A 20301-nucleotide genomic window follows, 5' to 3' on the forward strand; every position below is an offset into this window, starting at 1 on the left:
GTAAATGAAATGCTGACAAGTTATGAACTAATAAGCAGAGTTTCAACTCCTACTACATACTACCTAGTTTTGGGAAACTAATGCTTTAGTAACAAAGTCATGATGTAGCTTTATGAAACTGATTGTATGGTTTAAAATGAGTAACACTGTAGAACTTTTATTGTGAAACAGAGAATGTTATGAAGTTGATTCATTAGGCAAATTCCGTATGTAATTTCAGCTTTGTTCTCCTGGTATGAACACACTACGCCTCAAATGTGAAATTTCAGCAGATAGTGACTAGAATCATCCATGTGTTAACTCACACAGTCACTCTAACTGCAAGAATATATATAGGGAAAGATTTTGTGAAAACTAGACTCTGCTACTTGGAGCTTTCCCAGGTGCTGAACACTAACCACCATTAATTGTAAACTGGGTGTGGTTTAAAAAAACAGTGAATTTAAGATTTACTTTCCTAAAGAAAGTGTGCCATCTACATTCATTCCAAAGCTGTAATACGTATTATTACACTTTTTAAAGGAGTACCACCCACTAAAAGTATTTTCAAATTATCTGCTACATTTGTAAAGATGCTGTACTGTAAGCAACAGGTATGAATATCAGAAGGTGTGGAAATTACTGCAAATGTGAAAAGGAAAATTTCAATAGTCAAGTGGAAGATGATGGCAGGTAAACAGTAACTTCGGTGGACTCGAATCTCCATTAGGCTGATGTTTTCAATGAATAAAAAAATAAGAGTTCCGACATGTATTTCTCAAACTATATGACCTGAAAAGACTTTAGACATTATTTTACTGTTTTCATTCAATTCTGTATTCAACAACTATATATAAATGTCCATTTTTCATCTTACAGTAAATCTAAAATTAAAACAAAAAAGACAGCTTTATTTCTTCCTTTCAAGACAGATGGCTTTTCTCTCTTACTGTACTGATCAGATTCTCCAGTATAATGCTAAACAGCAAGGGATGAGAGTAAATATCATGTCTTGTTACTGATCTTGGGGAAAAAAAATTTACTCTTTCACCATGACAGTCTGATGCCAGTGACAGTTTTGTAGACACCCTTGATCGTGTCAGAGAAGTTTCCTTGCATTCTGACTTAACTGAGAGTTTTTATCAGGAAAGGATGTTTGATTTGTTAAATGCCTTTTCTACACCTATTCAGATGAAGTGTTTTTTCTTTTTTTTTAGTTTTTTAATATATGTTGAATTACTTGAACTGATGTTCAGATGCTAAACTAACTTTGCATTCCTCAGATAAACCCCATTTGGTCATGATTTGATGTGCTAAAAAAAAAAAAAAATCAAGGGATGATTATATGAAGAAGAAATAAGAGAGAAACTTCAGGTTAGGAAGAAAAAATTAATCATCCCAATGCTACTCCAGAATTAAAATGAAAAATGAGGCATAACTTTTACTGAGCATTTACTATGTCCACGAAACTATTTTAAGTTATTTATAGATGTGTCTCCCATTTAATCACATCAACAACTGTTATTATCCCAATTTTCTAGGTGGTGATAGTGAATCACAAAGAAGATAAATAATATGCCTAAGACACACACAAGATATCACCATCTTTTAGCAAAAGATAATGATTTTACATTTTATAAAAACCAAAGACCATCCTTCCAAGACCACAATGCATGTAGCTAGTAGCCACCGTTCCGCTCAAGTGAATTTACTAAGATACATGGATCAGAAAATATTAAAGAAATCCAAGAGCAGAAAGCATTAAAATGATGATAGTGAAACTGTACTTAAAAGGTAAGCATAACATACAGAGTTCTCACCTCACCATGTCATACACCTGAAACTAACGTAACATTGTAGGTCAACTACACTTCAATTAAAAAGCTCAAAAGAAATACAAAAAGGGATGCATCTGGAATTCAAGCTTTAGGAGGTAATGAAGTAAAGCATGTAAACAAAGTCACATATATCAGGAAAAATTACATTATGAGACCCTAAAATAAATAAACTGTGCTTATTGTTTTTCAAATACTTGCAGTGTTACATCACAGACTGACATTATGGCAACATATTTTTTTCATCACAAATTTTCAACTATCATAGAAATTTTGGAAATTTTGTAAAACAAAGTAGGAGTTATATCAAGTACAACAGTTACTAATAAAATTTGCTTCTTCTCCAGAACGGTAGCCCAGTTTACATTTGTTGAGAACCTTTTAACTGGCAAAGTAGTATCTCGTACTGGCTCTAACAGTCTGTAAGGGAGGCAAAGCAAGTGCATCTCCCCTTTAAATGCTGGGAGACCAGGGCCCAGAGAAATGGGTGCTGAGGTCAAAGAACTTCATCTTCTTACTCCTACTTCAGGCCACTTCCGCCAAATCACACTGCCTCGTAAGAGATCACAGCTTTCAATTAAGTAGTAGACTTCAGCACAAGGTGATAGCTGTGTGTTCCAATTCATAAATGAGTATCATTCATTCTAAAAAGAAACTTTGTAGTGACTGCCTGCTTTGTGGCCAACACTCACTAGGTACTATGGCTATGAACATGAAAAAGTTCCTCGGAACTCAGTGTGTAGCAGTGAAAATAATTATGTAAACAGATAATTATAGCATCAGCTGGCACTCCTTTATTATCAAGTAAAGTCACATCTAGTACTTGCTACAGAGCTGTCACACCCTGATGGGAGATGCTGTGACAGACACAGACTCAGAGGGGGCCAGGGTGGGAAAAGGAGAATGGTAGGCATGCAGGGGTGGTTAGTCCTCATGTCAAAGGGAAAACCAGAAAAAGTTTAGGAATAAAGGTGTTGAGGTGAGGGCAGTGAATCTGCTGTGGTGGTCACTTCTTATCGGTCTCGCAACAGTGGCTCTCATCTTGAGACTGTATCAGAGATACCGTAACGGAGGAAGGGAGACATGAACTGTACATGACAGAGTTAGGGAAGATCAATACTGAAGGACACACAGAGATGTGCCAGGAAGGGGAAATGTGGGTGGAGATGACGGGGAGGAATATAATCAATCAAATAACAATAACAACTTTAATAATAAAAGTTACGCTACCATTTTCAGATTATTTATTAGGAGGCAGCATATGTGTTTCTATATCAATTTATTTCTTGCAATATTATCACGTTCTTAAAGAGGGAGATACTATTATCATCCCCATTTCATGGATCAGAAAATTAAGGTGCAGAAAAGTAAAGTAACTAACTCTAAGTCCTAAAACTAATAAACTAATCAACTAAAGAACTGAAATTCAGTTAGTCCAACTTCAGAAACCACAGTTTTAACAACCACGATTTAGAGTGTCTATATGTTGGATTTAAACAACATTTTAATATTCCGATTTGAAAAGTACTACCTTTAAAATTCTGTTAGAAATTTATTTAATGGATATGATACATCAAACCTTAAAGAAAAAATAAAGTAAGGTTCCCTGAAATCTACTTTTGCTTCCAGTATCTTTGTTTCCTTGCCAACACAATCAAGTAGGCTATTTCAGTCACACAAATCCTTTTAAAAATCCATCAACTGAAAAACAACCCATCAACTGACTTAACATGTTCAATACTTCTTTCTAACCTTAGTGGTTTGAAAATAGTGATGAATGTGCCCATCCACATCATCATGGCGGCCAGGGAGTCAACTTTTCAGCCCACCAAATATGGCCCAGTTTGGGGGACGTGCAAAACCGCAAGTGTATACCATGAAACCGAAGCTCACTCTGCTTGTCTCTTTACTGCCTCTCCATTTTCTTTCAGCTTCCCTGCTCCATTAGCTCCTTCATCTCTGCCTCCAGAGAGGCAGGAGTCCCTCAAGTCCGGATCTAAAAAAGTTATTTGTTTTTCTTTTAAGTTTATTCATTGATTTTGAGAGGGACAGAGGGAGGGGTAGATAGAGGGAGAGAGAGAATCCGAAGCAGGCTCTATGCTGTCAGTGCAGCGCGATCCGTGGTATCACGACCTGAGCTGAAATCAAGAGTCAAGCGCTTACACGACTGAGTCACCCAGGAGCCCCTGGATCTAAAACAGCTTTAAACCATACACAAGGCCCTACTGCATCTTATAACTGTGTTCTACTTCCTCTGACCTTTTGCTGACAAACACCAATAGGGAAAGCCAACATAGAAGATGATACAACGAATGAACTGTTGAGTCTGGACGTGGGATCTCCTGCTTGCGACTAACAAGCTGTGTGACCTTGAGGAACTGATTTATAAACTTTGTGCCTCCATTTTCCCATTGTAAAATAAAATGCTAATGTAAGGTCCATTCAGTTATTTGACTTTAAAAAAATAACAAGTGTATCTTTCGTAGGTACTCAGCTGTGACACAACTTAGACACAATTACATCACAACTGATTACATCGTAATGTCTCCACTTAACAGAGATAACTTTGGGGCACCTGGGTAGCTCAGTCAGCGTCCGACTCTTGATACGGGCTCACATCTGATCTTGCGGTTGTGGGATTGAGCCCCACATCAGACTCCCTGCTCAGCTTGGGATTCTCTCTCTCTCTCTCTCTCTCTCTCTCTCTCTCTCTCACTCACTCACTCACTCTGTCCCTCCCCGGCTCATGCTCACTTGCTCTCTCTCAAAATAAATAAACTCAAAAAAAAAACAAAAACAAAAACAGAGATAACTGCATTTAGTAGACTATATTTTTAAAACCCAACACTACTTAACACTGGCGCAGTGAAAACGGAGAGACAGTGTTCACGGCGAGAACACACAAGCAACACAAACAACCTGAATGGAAAGTCTTCCATTAAAGCTTGGATTCTTAACAACTCCATCCAATATTCTCTATCACAGCTGTATTTTTACTTCAAGATATTTTTAGAAATTTCTTCGTGTTACCATTACATAAGTAAGGAATCTGTGGAGAGAAAACGTATACCTCCTCTTGGAAGAGAAGAAAAATACGTGGTTTTTTTTTTGTTTTTTGTTTTTTTTTGCCTCAGTACAATTTAAAACTAGGTATGAACTGAAAGCAGCGATTCTTTTAGAAGGTACATTTTGTTTCACATCAAATTGGACCATATATATCATCAAATAATTCCAGCATTATAGCTGTGGGAAAGGGCTTTAAAATTACACATCAAAGAAAACAGTTCTGTTAAAATCTCTCTTCCTGGGAACTACATTAGCCAGAGTTGCTGTCAGAATAATAGCCTAGTAGAATTGCTTATTTTTGCACAGGCTTACATACTTTCATAGATATATGTATACTAAAGAAGAACATTAAGCCGTATAATTCTACAAATACTTTGCTGGACTGAATGGGAGATGAAAGGTAGGTGCCGTGCGTCAACATTTACCCTGTCATCACCACTTGAGCAATCTTTCCACAAGGACATGAGGTAAAGTAGGTGCCAACTTTGGGCCAGTATGGGCGACAGCATGATAAGGAACAAGGGCACAGATGTTATACCTCACATTCTACTCTAAACTGATTCCTCTCAGAAAACATCTTTGAGTTCCAACCTAATACTAAAGCAACAGTTAATAAAATCGACAATCCCAAAATGAACTTACACCTGATGAAAATAAAATAATAAAAGAGTCTAAGAGACTTTAAATAAGGGTATTTAGGATGCTCAAAAAGAAAAGGGACATTAGTCCTGTGAGATGCCCTATGACAAAAAGATTTCCACTATCTAATAAGTTTCACTCAATTTAAGGTCCCTCAAGGTGTGGTCCCCCTACCACAAGTTATAATAAAGACTCTGAGGAGTCCTGTAATAAAGGACTTAACTTTGCTTAACTTTGGCTCGTTCTGATATTCCCAACTTTATTTAACCAGAGAGCCCTTTTCTCATTAAAAAACCAGAAAGCCCTTTTCTCTACCACCATGAATTTCACAGCTTCCCAATGTATAAAGACTTTTGTGAGGAGACTGGGGGTGATACTAAATAGATGTGTGTGTTTTTTTTTTTTTTTAATTTTTTTTTTCAACGTTTATTTATTTTTTGGGGGACAGAGAGAGACAGAGCATGAACGGGGGAGGGTCAGAGAGAGGGAGACACAGAATCGGAAACAGGCTCCAGGCTCTGAGCCATCAGCCCAGAGCCTGACGTGGGGCTCGAACTCACGGACCGCGAGATCGTGACCTGGCTGAAGTCGGACGCTTAACCAACTGCGCCACCCAGGCGCCCCAATGTGTGTGTTGTTTTAATTGGTTTAAAACTTAGCACCAACCGTACAGGGCAGAAAGATTTAAGGGGAGATTTGCTAGAAGCTTTTAGAAAAGGAGATTGCTCCTGCTTCAGGGAAAGCTTTGAGAGGCCAGCCCTCTTCCTGACCAGTGTGACATGTGGATATGAAGCCTGGAACTACTGCAATGATTTTGATGACACAGGGGAGCCAACCTCAAGATAAAGATGACAGTGCAGAAGTCAGAGAAGAGAGAGGGAAAGAAACTAAGTCATAGGCAACACAATGGAGAGTCTGAAGCAAATCACTCCTGAAACCATCCTACCTCTACACTGTCCAGTACATTCTCTTAACTAGACATTCTGTTACAACATAAATACTCCTAATTTACTAAATTAAGTTATAGTGAAATTTTTAACAAGAATATGAATACTCCTATCATTTAAGAAAAGCTTTTATTAGGAAAATCCACATTCAATTTGTACAGTATCAGATAGAAATAACATTATTTTAATTACCTTTTCAGTGTTCTTATATTTTTCCCATCCTTTTAGCATTTTCAACCACTTAGTTGTTCTTTCAATTTCCAGTTGTTTTTGCTAAAATGAAATTGAAATTCAATGTTACTGTTTAAGGCTTCTGTACTTACAAATTACCAAAAACATTACAAAATAAAAAAAAAATGCTGCTTAACAACGACAAAAACTACTAAAAAAGTTAAACTCTTAGATAGCAAATATACTTTCTAATTCTAAGAAGTTAGATAATTGATTATAGTTGTAGCAATAGTATTCCATAGCTAAAGACAGGTAAAGAGAAAGGAATCGTTTAAATTTTCCAATGCTTTTAAATTAATTGCTGAAAATACTATGTATTCTACAAAACTAAACCAAAAGGACATTTTTAGTTACTTTGCAATATGTTTTATGCAGCCACAACAACAACTACAACAAAAAGACCTTCAAAATTCAATTCTCCTCTGTTACATTTTACTGAATTCTAACTAATGTTTTCAGTGACCAAGATGATTCTTTAAAGGAGAACCGGGTATTTATGTGTGGAGAGATTAACATATAACTAGCAATATGCTAGTGAAAAATTTGTCCAAAAGTAAGTAAAGTTGTTCCCCTGAAGATCAGTGTCTGCTCGGGGCAACTGTCATGGACATGGGAGAGTGTTGTGACTTGTGTGACAACATAAGGTCAGAAAAGGTGACAGCAAGGTCACAATGGAAGGGGCAGTCAAATCCACCTAGGGATGTTAAAGAAGATAAGCCCTAAATGAAGAACTGAAACATTATTAGGATTTTTATCAAGCACAACGTGGGAATGAATATTCTAAGAAACATGGATAGATGTAGCTCTGAGGTAATTCAGCCCGTGGTGCCTGACAGTAGTTCTAAAGAGCTAAAGAAAAAAGCATCAGGGGATGAGGCCGAAAACGTAGGCAGGGGTCTTAGATGTCACACCAAATTGGGATTTGGAGCAAAGCTGGGGGATGGGGAGGGTGGTACAGAAAATGCTTCTTCCTTCCTTCTTTGGTCTCCAGGAGAAGGGACGTTTCTTCCTAATTATTTGGGCCTGTTGTCCAACCTCTTATCAGCTCCTAAGGTGGTAAAGTGACTTACCTGATTAGTAAATTTAGACAAAGAACTAGGCATGTACAGCTCATCCGTCCCTCTTCTTCAGAAGCCCGACACAATTGTGGAAGGCGCTTTTGTATCCCATCCTTTCAGACAGAGGAAAATACCCTCCTCAGCCAAAAAGTCTGTGGGGACCTCTTTGTGTAACCGGGTCAGACCGTCTCCTGCCGGGCTTCAGAGTCAGGGAGCCCACTGCTGCTGCGCACCTAACGCACATTCTCCCCTAACGACTCCGCACCCCGTGAAGGCAGACGTGTTTGCGGTCTCCCCAGTCCCCAGAACAGTGCCGGACACAGAGTAGGTCCCAAACTATTTCATTCTCACGAAAGGAATCCAAAGTAATCCTTTCTGGTGAGTGAGCTGAGATTCCGCCATTTTGTCAATTCTCCTCAATCCCCACATTTTCTTTTCTGGAGGCCTCTGTCAGTGTCATAGGTGGATGAAGCAAAAGCAAAGGAAAGGAAAGCCCATACGGGAAAGAAAACGGTTCCGAAGACATACTTCATGCTCCAAACGGTAAGCTTATGACAACCCTGTGAGGTAAGTATAATCGTCCCTGTTTTACAAATAAGGAAACAGAGGTACAGGGGGTTAAAGGACTTTCAAATTCCCCCATCTGGTAAAGTCAAGTTTGAAGAGAGGTCCAAAGCCGGGCAGCTTGGCTTCAGGACCTACACGCTTAGCCACCACATCTATGTCTCTTGCTTCCCACGTGTCCTCGGTTCAGGTAATTATAGTTTAGATGAAAGCAATGGCTCTTACTGACGGTCTTCAGTGCAGTCTCACAGGCAGACGGCATATGCCCACCATCAATATTTTTAGATTTAAAAGAAGCATAAAATCCCAAAGAAAATCCTGATTTGGGGAAATGATTCTCAATTTCTAAAAACGCAAATATTTTTAGAGAATTTTATTTTTAGGCATATTTTTAAAACCCTTTAATTACTTAACTCTTACTAGAAATTGTGATGGGTTGTTCATAATAAAAGATGATCACTCGTGAGCAAAACGTACTGTTATAATTCCCATTTTTCAAAAGACTGAGCATATTCTTCATTATATTATTAGTGATAAAATGTTACAGATGGTTCCAGAAATATGTTTAATTTTAAAGCTCAGTGGGGCACTGAAATCTAATTAATGTTTCTGCTAAATGTGACTTTAGAGAAGGCCAAGCTGTGAAAAATTAAGATTGATCAAAGTTTAGTAGTTTTTTGTTCTTCGGCACTTCCTCCCCTGACTTCTTCAAACACAACCCCTTTCTCCACCAACAGGAAAACACCAAATAATTCAAGCCAACCCTAGAGTATAATAACATACACTCTGCCAGGAACAACCCTGCTGAGACCTAGCAGGTCTCTTGCTATGTTTCATTTTTATGACTATGAATTATCAATGAATCACTTTAAGAAGTAGTTATTCTTTTTGTAAGGCATACCTTATATTCTCATATTTATCATATATGTAATTTTAAATGCTACACACTAACACGGAAGGACAAAACACACAAACACAATTTTAAAAACCATTAAGTATGCTTTTCTTTCCCCTACAGGGGGGAAAAAAAGACACACCTTGGGAAAAGCTCCCATGCTGCAGGATTTAAAAATTATGTATTAGTAGTTCCATCTCGTTTAAATGTTAACTCCGTGATGCCATCAATTCAGCTACGCCTGAGCTGAACGCAGTGAATGTCTTCCCCCCACTCATGAATCTACAACTCGTGGATAAAATATACTCTATCGCCAAACATGCTACAACTAACTATTCCAGAACTTATTCTGAAATAAGAAGTAACTGAAACCACAGGTGACAGATGTGAACCTGAATGCTCCAGAAAAACAGGCTAACGAACACCATCTTGTCGTGGACTCAGTAACACCAAGACAAACTAGACAGAATATAACATCGAGTGAGAATCTCGACCTATAAGCTCAGCAGATACTCAATCTCAACATATCCCAAACTACTCCCTGACCATGCTATTCCCCTTCTCTTCTCCAACATGAATCCACAGCATCACTACCTACTAAGCCTATCAAACTAAAACCGTTCCCTTCCTTCCCACTCCCCAGTCCACATTCTGCTGGTCCATCCATGTCTCTTGCTTCCATCATGTCTCCTGTCCTGGTTCAGCAATCCTAACTCCTAGATGAAGGCACTAACTCCTCACTGGTAGCTGGGGTGGTCTTCAACTCCACCTCCACTGCTACCACATCTTTTTAAATGCATCACAGTTCAAAACCCCTCAATGGCTACCCACTATCTACAAATAAAGTTCAAACTTCTACATGGATGGCTCTTCACCACATGGCCCTGTTCACCTTCCAGTTTCACTCCCTGCTACTTGTATGATCTGGCCACTCTGAACTATTCGTCATTCCCAGCACATAAGAGATTTTCATGACTCTTTAAGCAAAGTTTGCTATTTGTCTGCCTATGATGCTCTTCCCCAACATCATCTGGTAAAATATATCCGTTCAGTTAAATGTCAAAGGTCTGGAACCTTTCTCAAATGCCTTCATGGTCCAAGCAAAATTAACTGTTTCCTCAGCATTTTATGGCATGGACTGAGGACCCAGCTGGCCTGGGTTTAAATTTGAATTTTGCCCCTTCCTACCTGTTTCATTTGGGGCAAGTTTCTTAATCTCTCTGTATCTTAGTTGTCTTGTCTACAAAGTAAGAATTATTAGGATTATTATAATACCAAACAGCTGTGTTTTAGTTGCCCTAAATGGCCAAATCATATCATTATTATTATTATTACCATAGAAACTCCTTGACAATAGGAACCGTATCATATATTCCTGTTCTAATTTTAACACCTAAAAGAGGGGTTGTTATATTTAAAGAGTTAAATATTTTTAAGTTAAACACAATTTATATACAGAAAAATAAGTGAACAGCACTGTGAAACAATTAATAGCATTCTACCAGAGGTAGAGGGGTATGAAAGAGAAAAAATATGAATGGATGAACCAAGATCATAAATACTTTTGGAAGTAATTCAATCATTGTAATACAGAAATAACCAGAAATAAATTATAATAGTATCTCTTACACAATGGTAAAAATGGTTATCATTCCATCATGTTGGCAACACCTTTCAAAGTATCGCCAAAAGGCAGAACTACTGATATTAGAAGTCTACACAAAATTGCTACCAGAAGCTCTGTTGACTTCATACACAGACATCTGACTTCTCCCAACTCTTGTTCTGAAATATTTTGAGCACGCAAAAAGTTAGAACACTGCACCATGTATTTATACAGCTCACCCTTAAATGATATATGGGTTTGAACTGTGCGAGTCCACTTATATGTGGATTTTTTTCTGATACAGCATAGTACTCTAAATGTATTTTCTCTTTCTTACAATTTTCTTAACATCATTTTCTTTTTTCCAGCTTACTTCATTGTAAGAATACAGTATCTAATACATACAGCACTCAAAATATGTTAATTGACTGTTCACGTTATCTGTAAGGCTTTTAGTCAATAGCAGGCTATTAGTAATTAAGATTAGGGGAACTCAAAAGTTCTATGCGGATTTTCAACTGCACGAGGGGTCAGCACCCCTGCCCCCACTGTATGGTCAATGGTCAACTATAGTCTGTGTGGTAGGCTTTGAGGGAGTGTGGACATCCTGTTCCTTCACAATTCTATCCAGTGATCTTATTACCCTCAAATAATCCCTGTCTGAACAGATTCTGATTCTGGTGGTTCTACAATGATGTGGTGGGTTTTTTTCTAGGACTCCTTCTATATTATTGACACTTTTCTATTTAAAAATCTTTCTCTTCTAGCCCCTCTTCCCTTTGAAATAACACTATGGTATAAAGAACTATTTTTTTTTCAAATGTTTATATATTTGAGAGAGAGAACAAGAGTGTGGGGGAGGCACAGAGAGACAGAGAGAGAGAGAGAGAGAGAGAGAGAGAGAGAGAGAGAGAGAGAGAGAGAGAGAGAATCCCAAGCAGGCTCTACACTGTCAGGGTAGAACCTGATATGGGGCTCAAACTCATGAACTGTGAGGTCATGACCTGAGCCGAATATGGAGTTGGAGGTTTAACTAAGACACTCAGGCACCCCAAAGAAATATTTTATTCTATGTGTTATAATCCACTCTCATCATTATTCTTTTGAAGCTCAAACTGTCCCAAATTTGGCAGGACTGCCTCTTAAGTGGTTGGAGATCTGCCCCTTCAAATGGATCCTTGAGACATGCCCTATCTGGCACAAGATAATCAGGTTCACTTTACTGTATACTTTTTCTACCCCGAACCTAGATCAGCCACTTTTTTAAGAAACAGTGGTTCTTTTTAATGGGGAATGGTTTTCAAAAGCTAAAAATCGGGTACTAGGTGAGCTCAACGTTGTAACTGCTAAAATCATATAGGAGACCCTAGTATAAGAAAATTATATTCCCCTGAGAACTTCAAAACAACATCTATCCAAAGGAAAATAACGCCGAGATCTTTAAGTCTACTACTAGCTCTCTATTACCTCACTGACTATGAAAACCAACCACGTTGTGCACTTTTCTTCCCATGAGCTGTTTTCAGAAAAGGACTAAACCTTTCATTTGAAGTTTGCAATCTGATGCCCAGTTGTCTTAAGGTGATTAACATGATTAATAATCCTGACAGTAATGGCCCTACATATACATAATGCATGGACAGATATTAAATGGACTTCTCTTCTAGAATAAGAAATCTTGGAACTCTACTGAAGTTCAAATCTTCAGATGCTTTTCTGTCTCTCCTATTTGAGTATTGGAATGGGTGACTGAGGATAGTGGACTGGAGTCCCACACGCCTAGACCTCACCAGCAGAGGTCAGGAGAGGACAAGAAGTACAGGGAGGAAAGAGCCCTGTTTAGACAGAATAATGACACTGAAAAGTCTATTGGTCATGTATTTTGAGTAAGATTTCACACCACATAAAATTAAGATACAGTTTTTAAAGATACGAATAGATTCCAATATTCCATAAGCTATTCAAAATGTTGCATTACATAAAGAAACAGCTGAATTCGTGAAAATTCATAGCTTTACATATCCTTTCCTCCTTATTAAAAACATCAATAAGCTCGAAGAAACAATATAATCCATTATTAAGATTGTTCTCTGCCAAATAAATATAATAAGTGTGATTGTTTATTTGTTTAAATGCCTATTCAGGGGAATCCAAAGCACTCTGCAAATATCAACACTAATTCTCCTAAGAGAGACTGCCTACTACTACCCCTGTTTTAAGCAGAGAACTGCTTTCTGTACAATAACACGTGGGCAAAGCTGGAACTAAAACCATGATTACACGACTATGCATTAGTGTACGAGTCTCCCAAAGGGCAGGAAGTGCACACTTCGAGTGTGTGCTTTGTAAAGATTAACACACACGTGCAGAATTCAGCATGGTACTGTTTCCACTGAGGTTGTTCGATGAAGCCATATGTGCACTATTGTTTACTAGTTTTCTGGAAACTGCAGGGCTTGGCCATTAGGACTAGGCAGTCACTAAGAATACCTGAACTGAACTGAACCCAGAAAAACTGCGGGAAATTCTGATAAACTAAAAAGGTTACAGTCCCCGACTGCTCGTCTGCATGTGTCTGAAGTTCTCATTCCACGATAAAGAAACCAAAAGTATAAAGGGCAGGTCATACAATACACTTGCCGTTTTATAGAAAACTCATACAAAAGGCAGAAGTGGAATCTCAATGAGCAGCCTCAGTATCCTGCATCTCGCTTCATAAAAGATTGGCAGATGAATATAAAATTATGTCTTATGTTAAATTATTAAGGTATGCATAGATTTTTTGAGTGACTTCCTATTAAACACTTTAAAGTAAATAACCAATTAATTATAAGTATAATTGCACTGGGTAGGTCTTTTATTGCATAGGCAAGACTCTGAAAAAATAAAAATGTAAAAACAACCTCCCTCAAGCATGCATCTTCCACTAGTTTCTGTCTTGTATTTCTTCTTTCGTTCGCTGCCACCTTTCTTGAATCATCTATATCACCAGTTCCCAGACTTGTGGACTTTCTGGACCAGAAAATTATAACAAAGAAAAAGAGAGGTGGGGGCACTGAAGGCAGAAGTCTATACCGAGTTACCAGATTTTATTATGCCAATTATGGGTATCTTTTGTTAAACGATACCTTCCAATTCTTCTCTCCCTAATTTCTTAAATAAAGGCCACTGTAACATTCAAGTGTTTAAGTCACCGTATTTAGTGTTATAAAGCAGCCATTACATTCATTTGATTATCCATTCAGCCACCACTTGCTCAGCCTAGACTATGTGCAATGCTCTGTGTTCTGGGGATACAGGACAAAGTACATCCCCCCCGCCAAATTACATCCTGGAGAGCAAACACACACACACACACACACACACACACACACACACACACACACACAAGAAGTGAGTAACATATTTATAGAATGTGAAATAGTGTTAAGTGTTAAGGAGAAAAATAAAGGAAGGAGGGGGATAATTAGGATGTGGTGGGGGGAGGGAGTTTGCAATTTTAGGTATCATGCCAGGGAAGGTCTTATTCTGAAGGTGAAGGTGACATTTGAGTAAATAGGAAAGGAAATGGAATGGGTCCTATAGCTATGGGGACGAAGGGGGGAAAGCACCCTAGGAGAGGAAGCAGCCAAAGAAGGAATATGGCAGGCGTGCTCTGGAACCACGAAGGAGCACAGTGAGTAAAGAAGAGAAGGCACTGAAAATGAAACAAGAGACTTAACGGAAACAAGGTCATAAAGGGCAATGAAGGTCACTCTGAGGACTTATCCTTTTACTGTGGATACAACTGAAAGCCAAAACGATGTTCCAATCAGAGTGTCACAATCTTATGTGACAGGCTCAATCTCTCTCTTTCGGTGAACAGAGAAAGACTGTGGGGAGAGAGGGGTACAACAGCAGAAGCAGGAAGACAGAAAGCTCCAGAAGAGACATTAACAGTGGACAGGGGGGCAAAAGTGGTGATGATAAGTCATCAGATTCTGAATCCATTTTGAAGGCAGAGCTCATAGGATTGCTGACAGACGAAATGTGGGGTATGAACGAAAGTCAAAGATAACTTACAAGTTTAGACTGAACAGCTAGAAGAGTAGAGTTCCCATTTACTGACAAGGGGAAGTCTGTTGACAGAATGGATTTAAAGAGAATAACAGAAGCTCCAGTTTGGACATTCATTAGACACCTAAGTGTAGACATTTAAATGAATGTACCAGGGTACACAAGCCTGGGATTTGGGGAGCCAAGTCATCAACACACAGTTGGCATTTAGAGCCAGAGACAAGATGAGATGACCAAGGAAAAAATACAGATAGGAAAGAGAAGTTCAAGGCCTCGCTCTGGGGCACATCAAAGTACAGAGATCAAGGAGATGAGAAGGTACAAGCAGAGAAACTGAGAAACAGCAGCCAGTGAGGAAAGAACACGCGGAACGCATGAGGGTTTGAGGGCCAGGAAGAGAGAACGTGTAGGAAGGAGACCGCAGCCTACCGCTTCAAACACACACTGCAGGCAGACCAAGAGTCAGACTGGGAACTGACGGCTGCATCACAGCATAAAGGGAATTAGGGAACTTAATACAGGCCAGAAGGAGGTGGGGATAAGGGGGAAAGCGAAAAATCTGATTGGAATGGATGCAAGCAGGAAATGCAGGAAAGAAATGGAGAAGAAAGAGTAGAGACACCTCTTTCAAGAAGCGTTGCTCTAAGAGCAAAAGAGAATCAGGGCAGTTCTGGAGGTTTTGAGGAGGAAATGGGGCAAAAGAAGATTGGCGGTCTTCAAATGTATGGCCAACTAATCTTTGACAAAGCAGGAAAGAATATCCGGTGGAAAAAAGTCAGTCTCTTTAACAAATGGTGCTGAGAGAACAGGACAGCAACATGCAGAAGGATGAAACTAGACCACTTTCTTACTCCCAGTCACAAAGATAAACTCAAAATGGATGAAGGACCTGAATGTGAGACAGGAAACCATCAAAACCCTAGAGAGAAAGCAGGAAAAACCTCTCTGACCTCAGCCACAGCAATTTCTTACTTGACACATCTCCAAAGGCAAGGGAATTAAAAGCAAAAATGAACTATTGAACCCTCATCAAGATAAAAAGCTTCTGCACTGCAAAGGAAACAATCAACAAAACTAAAAGGTAACCGATGGAATGGGAAAAGATATTTGCAAATGACATATCAGATAAAAGGCTAGTATCCAAAATCTATAAAGAGCTCACCAAACTCCACACCCAAAAAACAAATAACCCAGTGAAGAAATGGGCAGAAAACATGAATAGACACTTCTCTAAAGAAGACATCCAGATGGCCAACACGCACATGAAAAGATGCTCAACGTCGCTCCTCATCAGGGAAACACAAATCAAAACCACACTCAGATACCACCTCACGTCAGTCAGAGTGGCCATAATGAACAAATCAGGAGATTATAGATGCTGGTGAGGATGTGGAGAAACAGGAATCCTCTTGCACTGTTGGTGGGAATGCAAACTGGTGCGGCCGCTCTGGAAAACAGTGTGGAGGTTGCTCAAAAAATTAAAAATAGACCTATGCTATAACCCAGCAATAGCACTGCTAGGAATTTACCCAAGGGATACAGGAGTGCTGATGCATAGGAGCACTTGTACCCCAATGTTGATAGCAGCACTTTCAACAATAGCCAAATTATGGAAAGAGCCTAAATGTCCATCAACTGATGAATGGATAAAGAAATTGTGGTTTGTATACACAATGGAGTACTACTTGGCAATGAGAAAGAATGAAATCTGGCCATTTGTAGCAACGTGGATGGAAATGGAGAGTATTATGCTAAGTGAAATAAGTCAGGCAGAGAAAGACAGATACCATGTTTTCACTCATATATGGATCCTGAGAAACTCAAACAGAAGACCATGGGGGAGGGGGAGGGGAAGGGGGGGGAGTTACAGAGAGGGAAGGAGGCAAACCATAAGAGACTCTTAAATACTGAGAATAAACTGAGGGTTGCTGAGGGTTGGGGGGAGGGGAAAGTGGGTGATGGGTACTGAGGAGGGCACCTGTTGGGATGAGCACTGGGTGTTGTATGGAAACCAATTTGACAATAAATTTCATATAAAAAAAAAAGAAAGAAAAAGAAGATTGGTAGTCTTGTTGTTGTTTTCTGAGAGAGATAATACATTTTACATTGATGGGAAACATCAAGCAGAAAGAGAATGAATTCAGGTGGGAGAGGGAAGAAGAGACTGAGTGATGTCCCTGAACAAGCAACAGTGATCAGAGCCCATAAGCATAGATGAAAACAGGTATGGTTATGGGCGTTTGTGGAAGTTCTCCTCTGATTGCTTCTATTTCCTTGTAAGAAGTAAGAACATGAACTGAGAGCATGGACGAGGTACTGGAGATCTAAGCAGGAAAGAATGTTCCAGTGGCTGAAATGGAGCAAAAATTCACTAGGAACAGCATGATCTCTAGGCAGCATTAACGTTCGACTGAAGTTTGTGATCATGACTTTAAAGTGAAACCAGTCAGCATGGTTGTGAGTCTTTTCCCAGTTACACTGAGCCAGACAGAAGCAGGCACTGCAGAGGCAGAAAGCTGGCCTCAACGTGGCCTGGAGTTTAGTCCAGAGGAAGAAAGAGAGGCAAGGAGGAGAAAGGTATGTGCGAGTGACTGTAGTGACCTAGAGTAGGATTTCAGCTAGGAAGAGAGGGGAATGAAGACAAGAGTATGGTGAGAGATAATGTCACAGTGGTTCTAGCAGTGGAGTCCAAGGATCAGTGAAGTCAGGACACTAGACAAGAGAGTGGGAACAAGCCCTCAGGTTCCCTTTTCAAGGTGGACTGATAGAAGTCATCAATAATCTCCTATCTATTGTCTCACTTGACCTTCCTCTAGTCATTGGATGGACAGTGAGTGTCTCAAAGCAGAAACTATGTCTTATCTGACCCTAGTATTCTAGGCAGTACCTACCCCAGGGCTTGATACACAGTTGCTACTCAATAACGTATCTACTAAGAAACTCATTTGCTAAAACATCAAGGTTATGGTACTGGGAGAGAATGAGGCAGTCACATGACAATTCAACTGCAGGAAGTACCTCTAATGATCTTCATATATATCAATGGCAATTTTGTCTACATCTTAAAGGTATGCTTCATTTTTTTTCAGAAATTTTTGATTTTAGAGAGATTTTCTAAAGTATTTTTCAAATTCTCATTACAATATTTTTACCTCTATTATCTGAAACCCAGCCTCCTTCCCACATCAAACATACACAAACTGAAGATAATCCCAATAAATAGCCTGCCTTTCATTCTGCAATTCACTTTTTGGTACAGAAAAAAACAGAGATGGGGAGGGAACATCTGATGAACCTTAAAACACTGAATCTTGGGGCACCTGGGTGGCTCAGTCGGTTAAGTGTCGACTTCAGCTCAGGTCATGATCTCACAGTTTGTGGGGTCAAGCCCCATGTCGGGCTCTGTGCTGACAGTTCAGAGCCTGAAGCCTGCTTTGGATTCTGTGCCTCCCCCCCCCCCCCCCGCTCGCACTCTTTCTCTCTCTCTCTCTCTCTCAAAAATAAATAGATAGTAAAAAAATTAAAAAGAAAAAAACCACTCAATCTCTAGTTCTCATGCACATGCACCTATGGAACCAACTCCCTAGCCAACCAAGTATAATGAAGAAAGGTGGAAACACTAAGCTTAAAAACAGTGACAGGTTTACTATACGTAAGATTTCTCTAAGTCCTTAAAAGCTAAAAGACTTACTTGAATAAGGCAAAGTTTTGTTGTTTTTGTTTGTAGGAAATTTGATACAGCCTCATGGAACAGTTCTGAAACAAAAAACTATGGGTCTAGAATGGTGCTTTATTAGCCAAAGAGTGCCTGAGAATCGCTTCAGAAGCTTTCTGCAGATGTCCTGAGTTCCTGCCCAGAGAGTCTGACCTAAGAGACGGAAGAAGGTCCCAGCAACCGTGCTCTGAAAGGGCTCTGCATTCAAAGCATGAATGAGAAGTGGACTGGGTCCTAGACTGAGAGCTAACTGTCTAGCATACAAGTCTCTGATGACTGCTACCTTTCTTTTTTTCTCAACTATCTATCAGAAGTTCCAAAAACCTCCTAAAATTATTTCACCATTAATTACTTCCTTACTGTGGTATACTCTGGGTCAAACTCGAACAATGCCTGTACCATTTACATATAAGCCGGCACTCAAAATCACAGAGGTGGTGGATTTTATCCCTCTGATAAACATAACTCACTAGAAACAAAAAATAAATGTGGAGCTGGACTCACCCGTTCCACAGCCGCATTATGATATGGGAGCTCCTCCTCGCTGCAAAGGAAGAACAGTATATGTGAAATAGTGGAGATCACAGTAGCTTTTTATTTTTATTTATTTATTTTTTAAGCTTATTTGAGAGAGAGCGAGCGAGCAAGAGAGAGAGTGCTTGCACGGATGAGCAGGGACAGGGCAGAGAGAGAGGCAAAGAGAGAATTCCAAGCAGTTTCCATGCTGTTGGTGCACAGCCTGATGTGGGGCTTGAACCCATGAACTGTGAGATCGTGACCTAAGGTGAAATCAAATCGGACACTTACCCAACTGAGCCACCCAGGACCCTCCACAGTGAACTTTTTAAAAATTATATACCTACAGGTACCTATGATATACGACCATTTATCTGTCATCACAAGAATGGATCAAACTACATAAGCTTCCACTCTACCAAATTCAATATAAAACAACTGGCTATTTTGTAACCACAATGGCCCCTCTCTTTAAATCTCTAGACATATGCTGTCCAAGACAGTCATTTCTAGCCACATGTAGCTATTTAATCTTAAATGTTAAATTCAGCCACAGTACAAGTGCAAGATAGTCATGTTCACAGAGGCTACTGTTTTCAATAGTGTGTATATAGGAAGAATGGTCTTAAAATTGCCAAAAAGTCCTACTGGACAACACTGCTGTAGACAGGAGGGCAGGAACCTTCTTCTGTGAAGGTAACCATTTAAACAGTAAATATATTAGGCTTTGCAGACCATACAGTCTTTTTCATGACTATTAAACTCTGATGCTGTAACGTGCGAGCAGACATAGACAATATGAAGATGGCATGCAGTTTTAGTCCCGCAAAATGTTTACAGAAACAGGTAGTGAACTGAAGGTGACCCCCTACTCTATACCATCTCCTCAACTCTCTGGTTCAAACCATGGCCTATAACAAATGATTGGCTAAAAAAAAATGGTATAAGGAAACAAAATTACTTCCAATAGATTGATGAATTAAAAAGAAAAATCTAGGGGCACCTGGGCGGCTCAGTCGGTGAAGCGTCCGACTTCAGCTCAGGTCATGATCTCACAGTTTGAGGGTTCCAGCCCTGCGTTGGGCTCTGTGCTGATAGCTCAGAGCCTGGAGCCTGCTTCGGATTCTGTGTCTCCCTTTCTCTGACTCACACTTTGTCTGACTCCCCCACTCGCACTTTGTCTCCCTCTACCAA

General features: G+C 39.5%; 1 protein-coding gene and 1 long non-coding RNA gene across 11 annotated transcripts in view; one reads left to right on the plus strand and one right to left on the minus strand.

Moving 5' to 3' along the window:
- USP6NL (USP6 N-terminal like) overlaps window positions 1-20301 on the minus strand; it is a 246577-nt gene that overhangs the window by 58703 nt on the left and 167573 nt on the right. For all 10 annotated transcript variants that reach the window (XM_045060857.1, XM_045060859.1, XM_045060858.1 and 7 more), the window contains 2 exons: window positions 19096-19135; window positions 6659-6739 (listed from right to left, as the gene is read on the minus strand). In XM_045060857.1, coding sequence (XP_044916792.1) covers window positions 6659-6739; window positions 19096-19135 — 121 coding nt within the window. The remainder of the gene's footprint in view (window positions 1-6658; window positions 6740-19095; window positions 19136-20301) is intronic.
- Window positions 7158-19277, plus strand: LOC111561282. The gene is made up of 3 exons (XR_002743651.2): window positions 7158-7507; window positions 8199-8298; window positions 18604-19277. It is a non-coding gene; the product is annotated as an uncharacterized LOC111561282 (long non-coding RNA).

Source organism: Felis catus, chromosome B4 (assembly GCF_018350175.1).
Source record: "Felis catus isolate Fca126 chromosome B4, F.catus_Fca126_mat1.0, whole genome shotgun sequence".
Taxonomy (NCBI): domain Eukaryota; kingdom Metazoa; phylum Chordata; class Mammalia; order Carnivora; family Felidae; genus Felis; species Felis catus.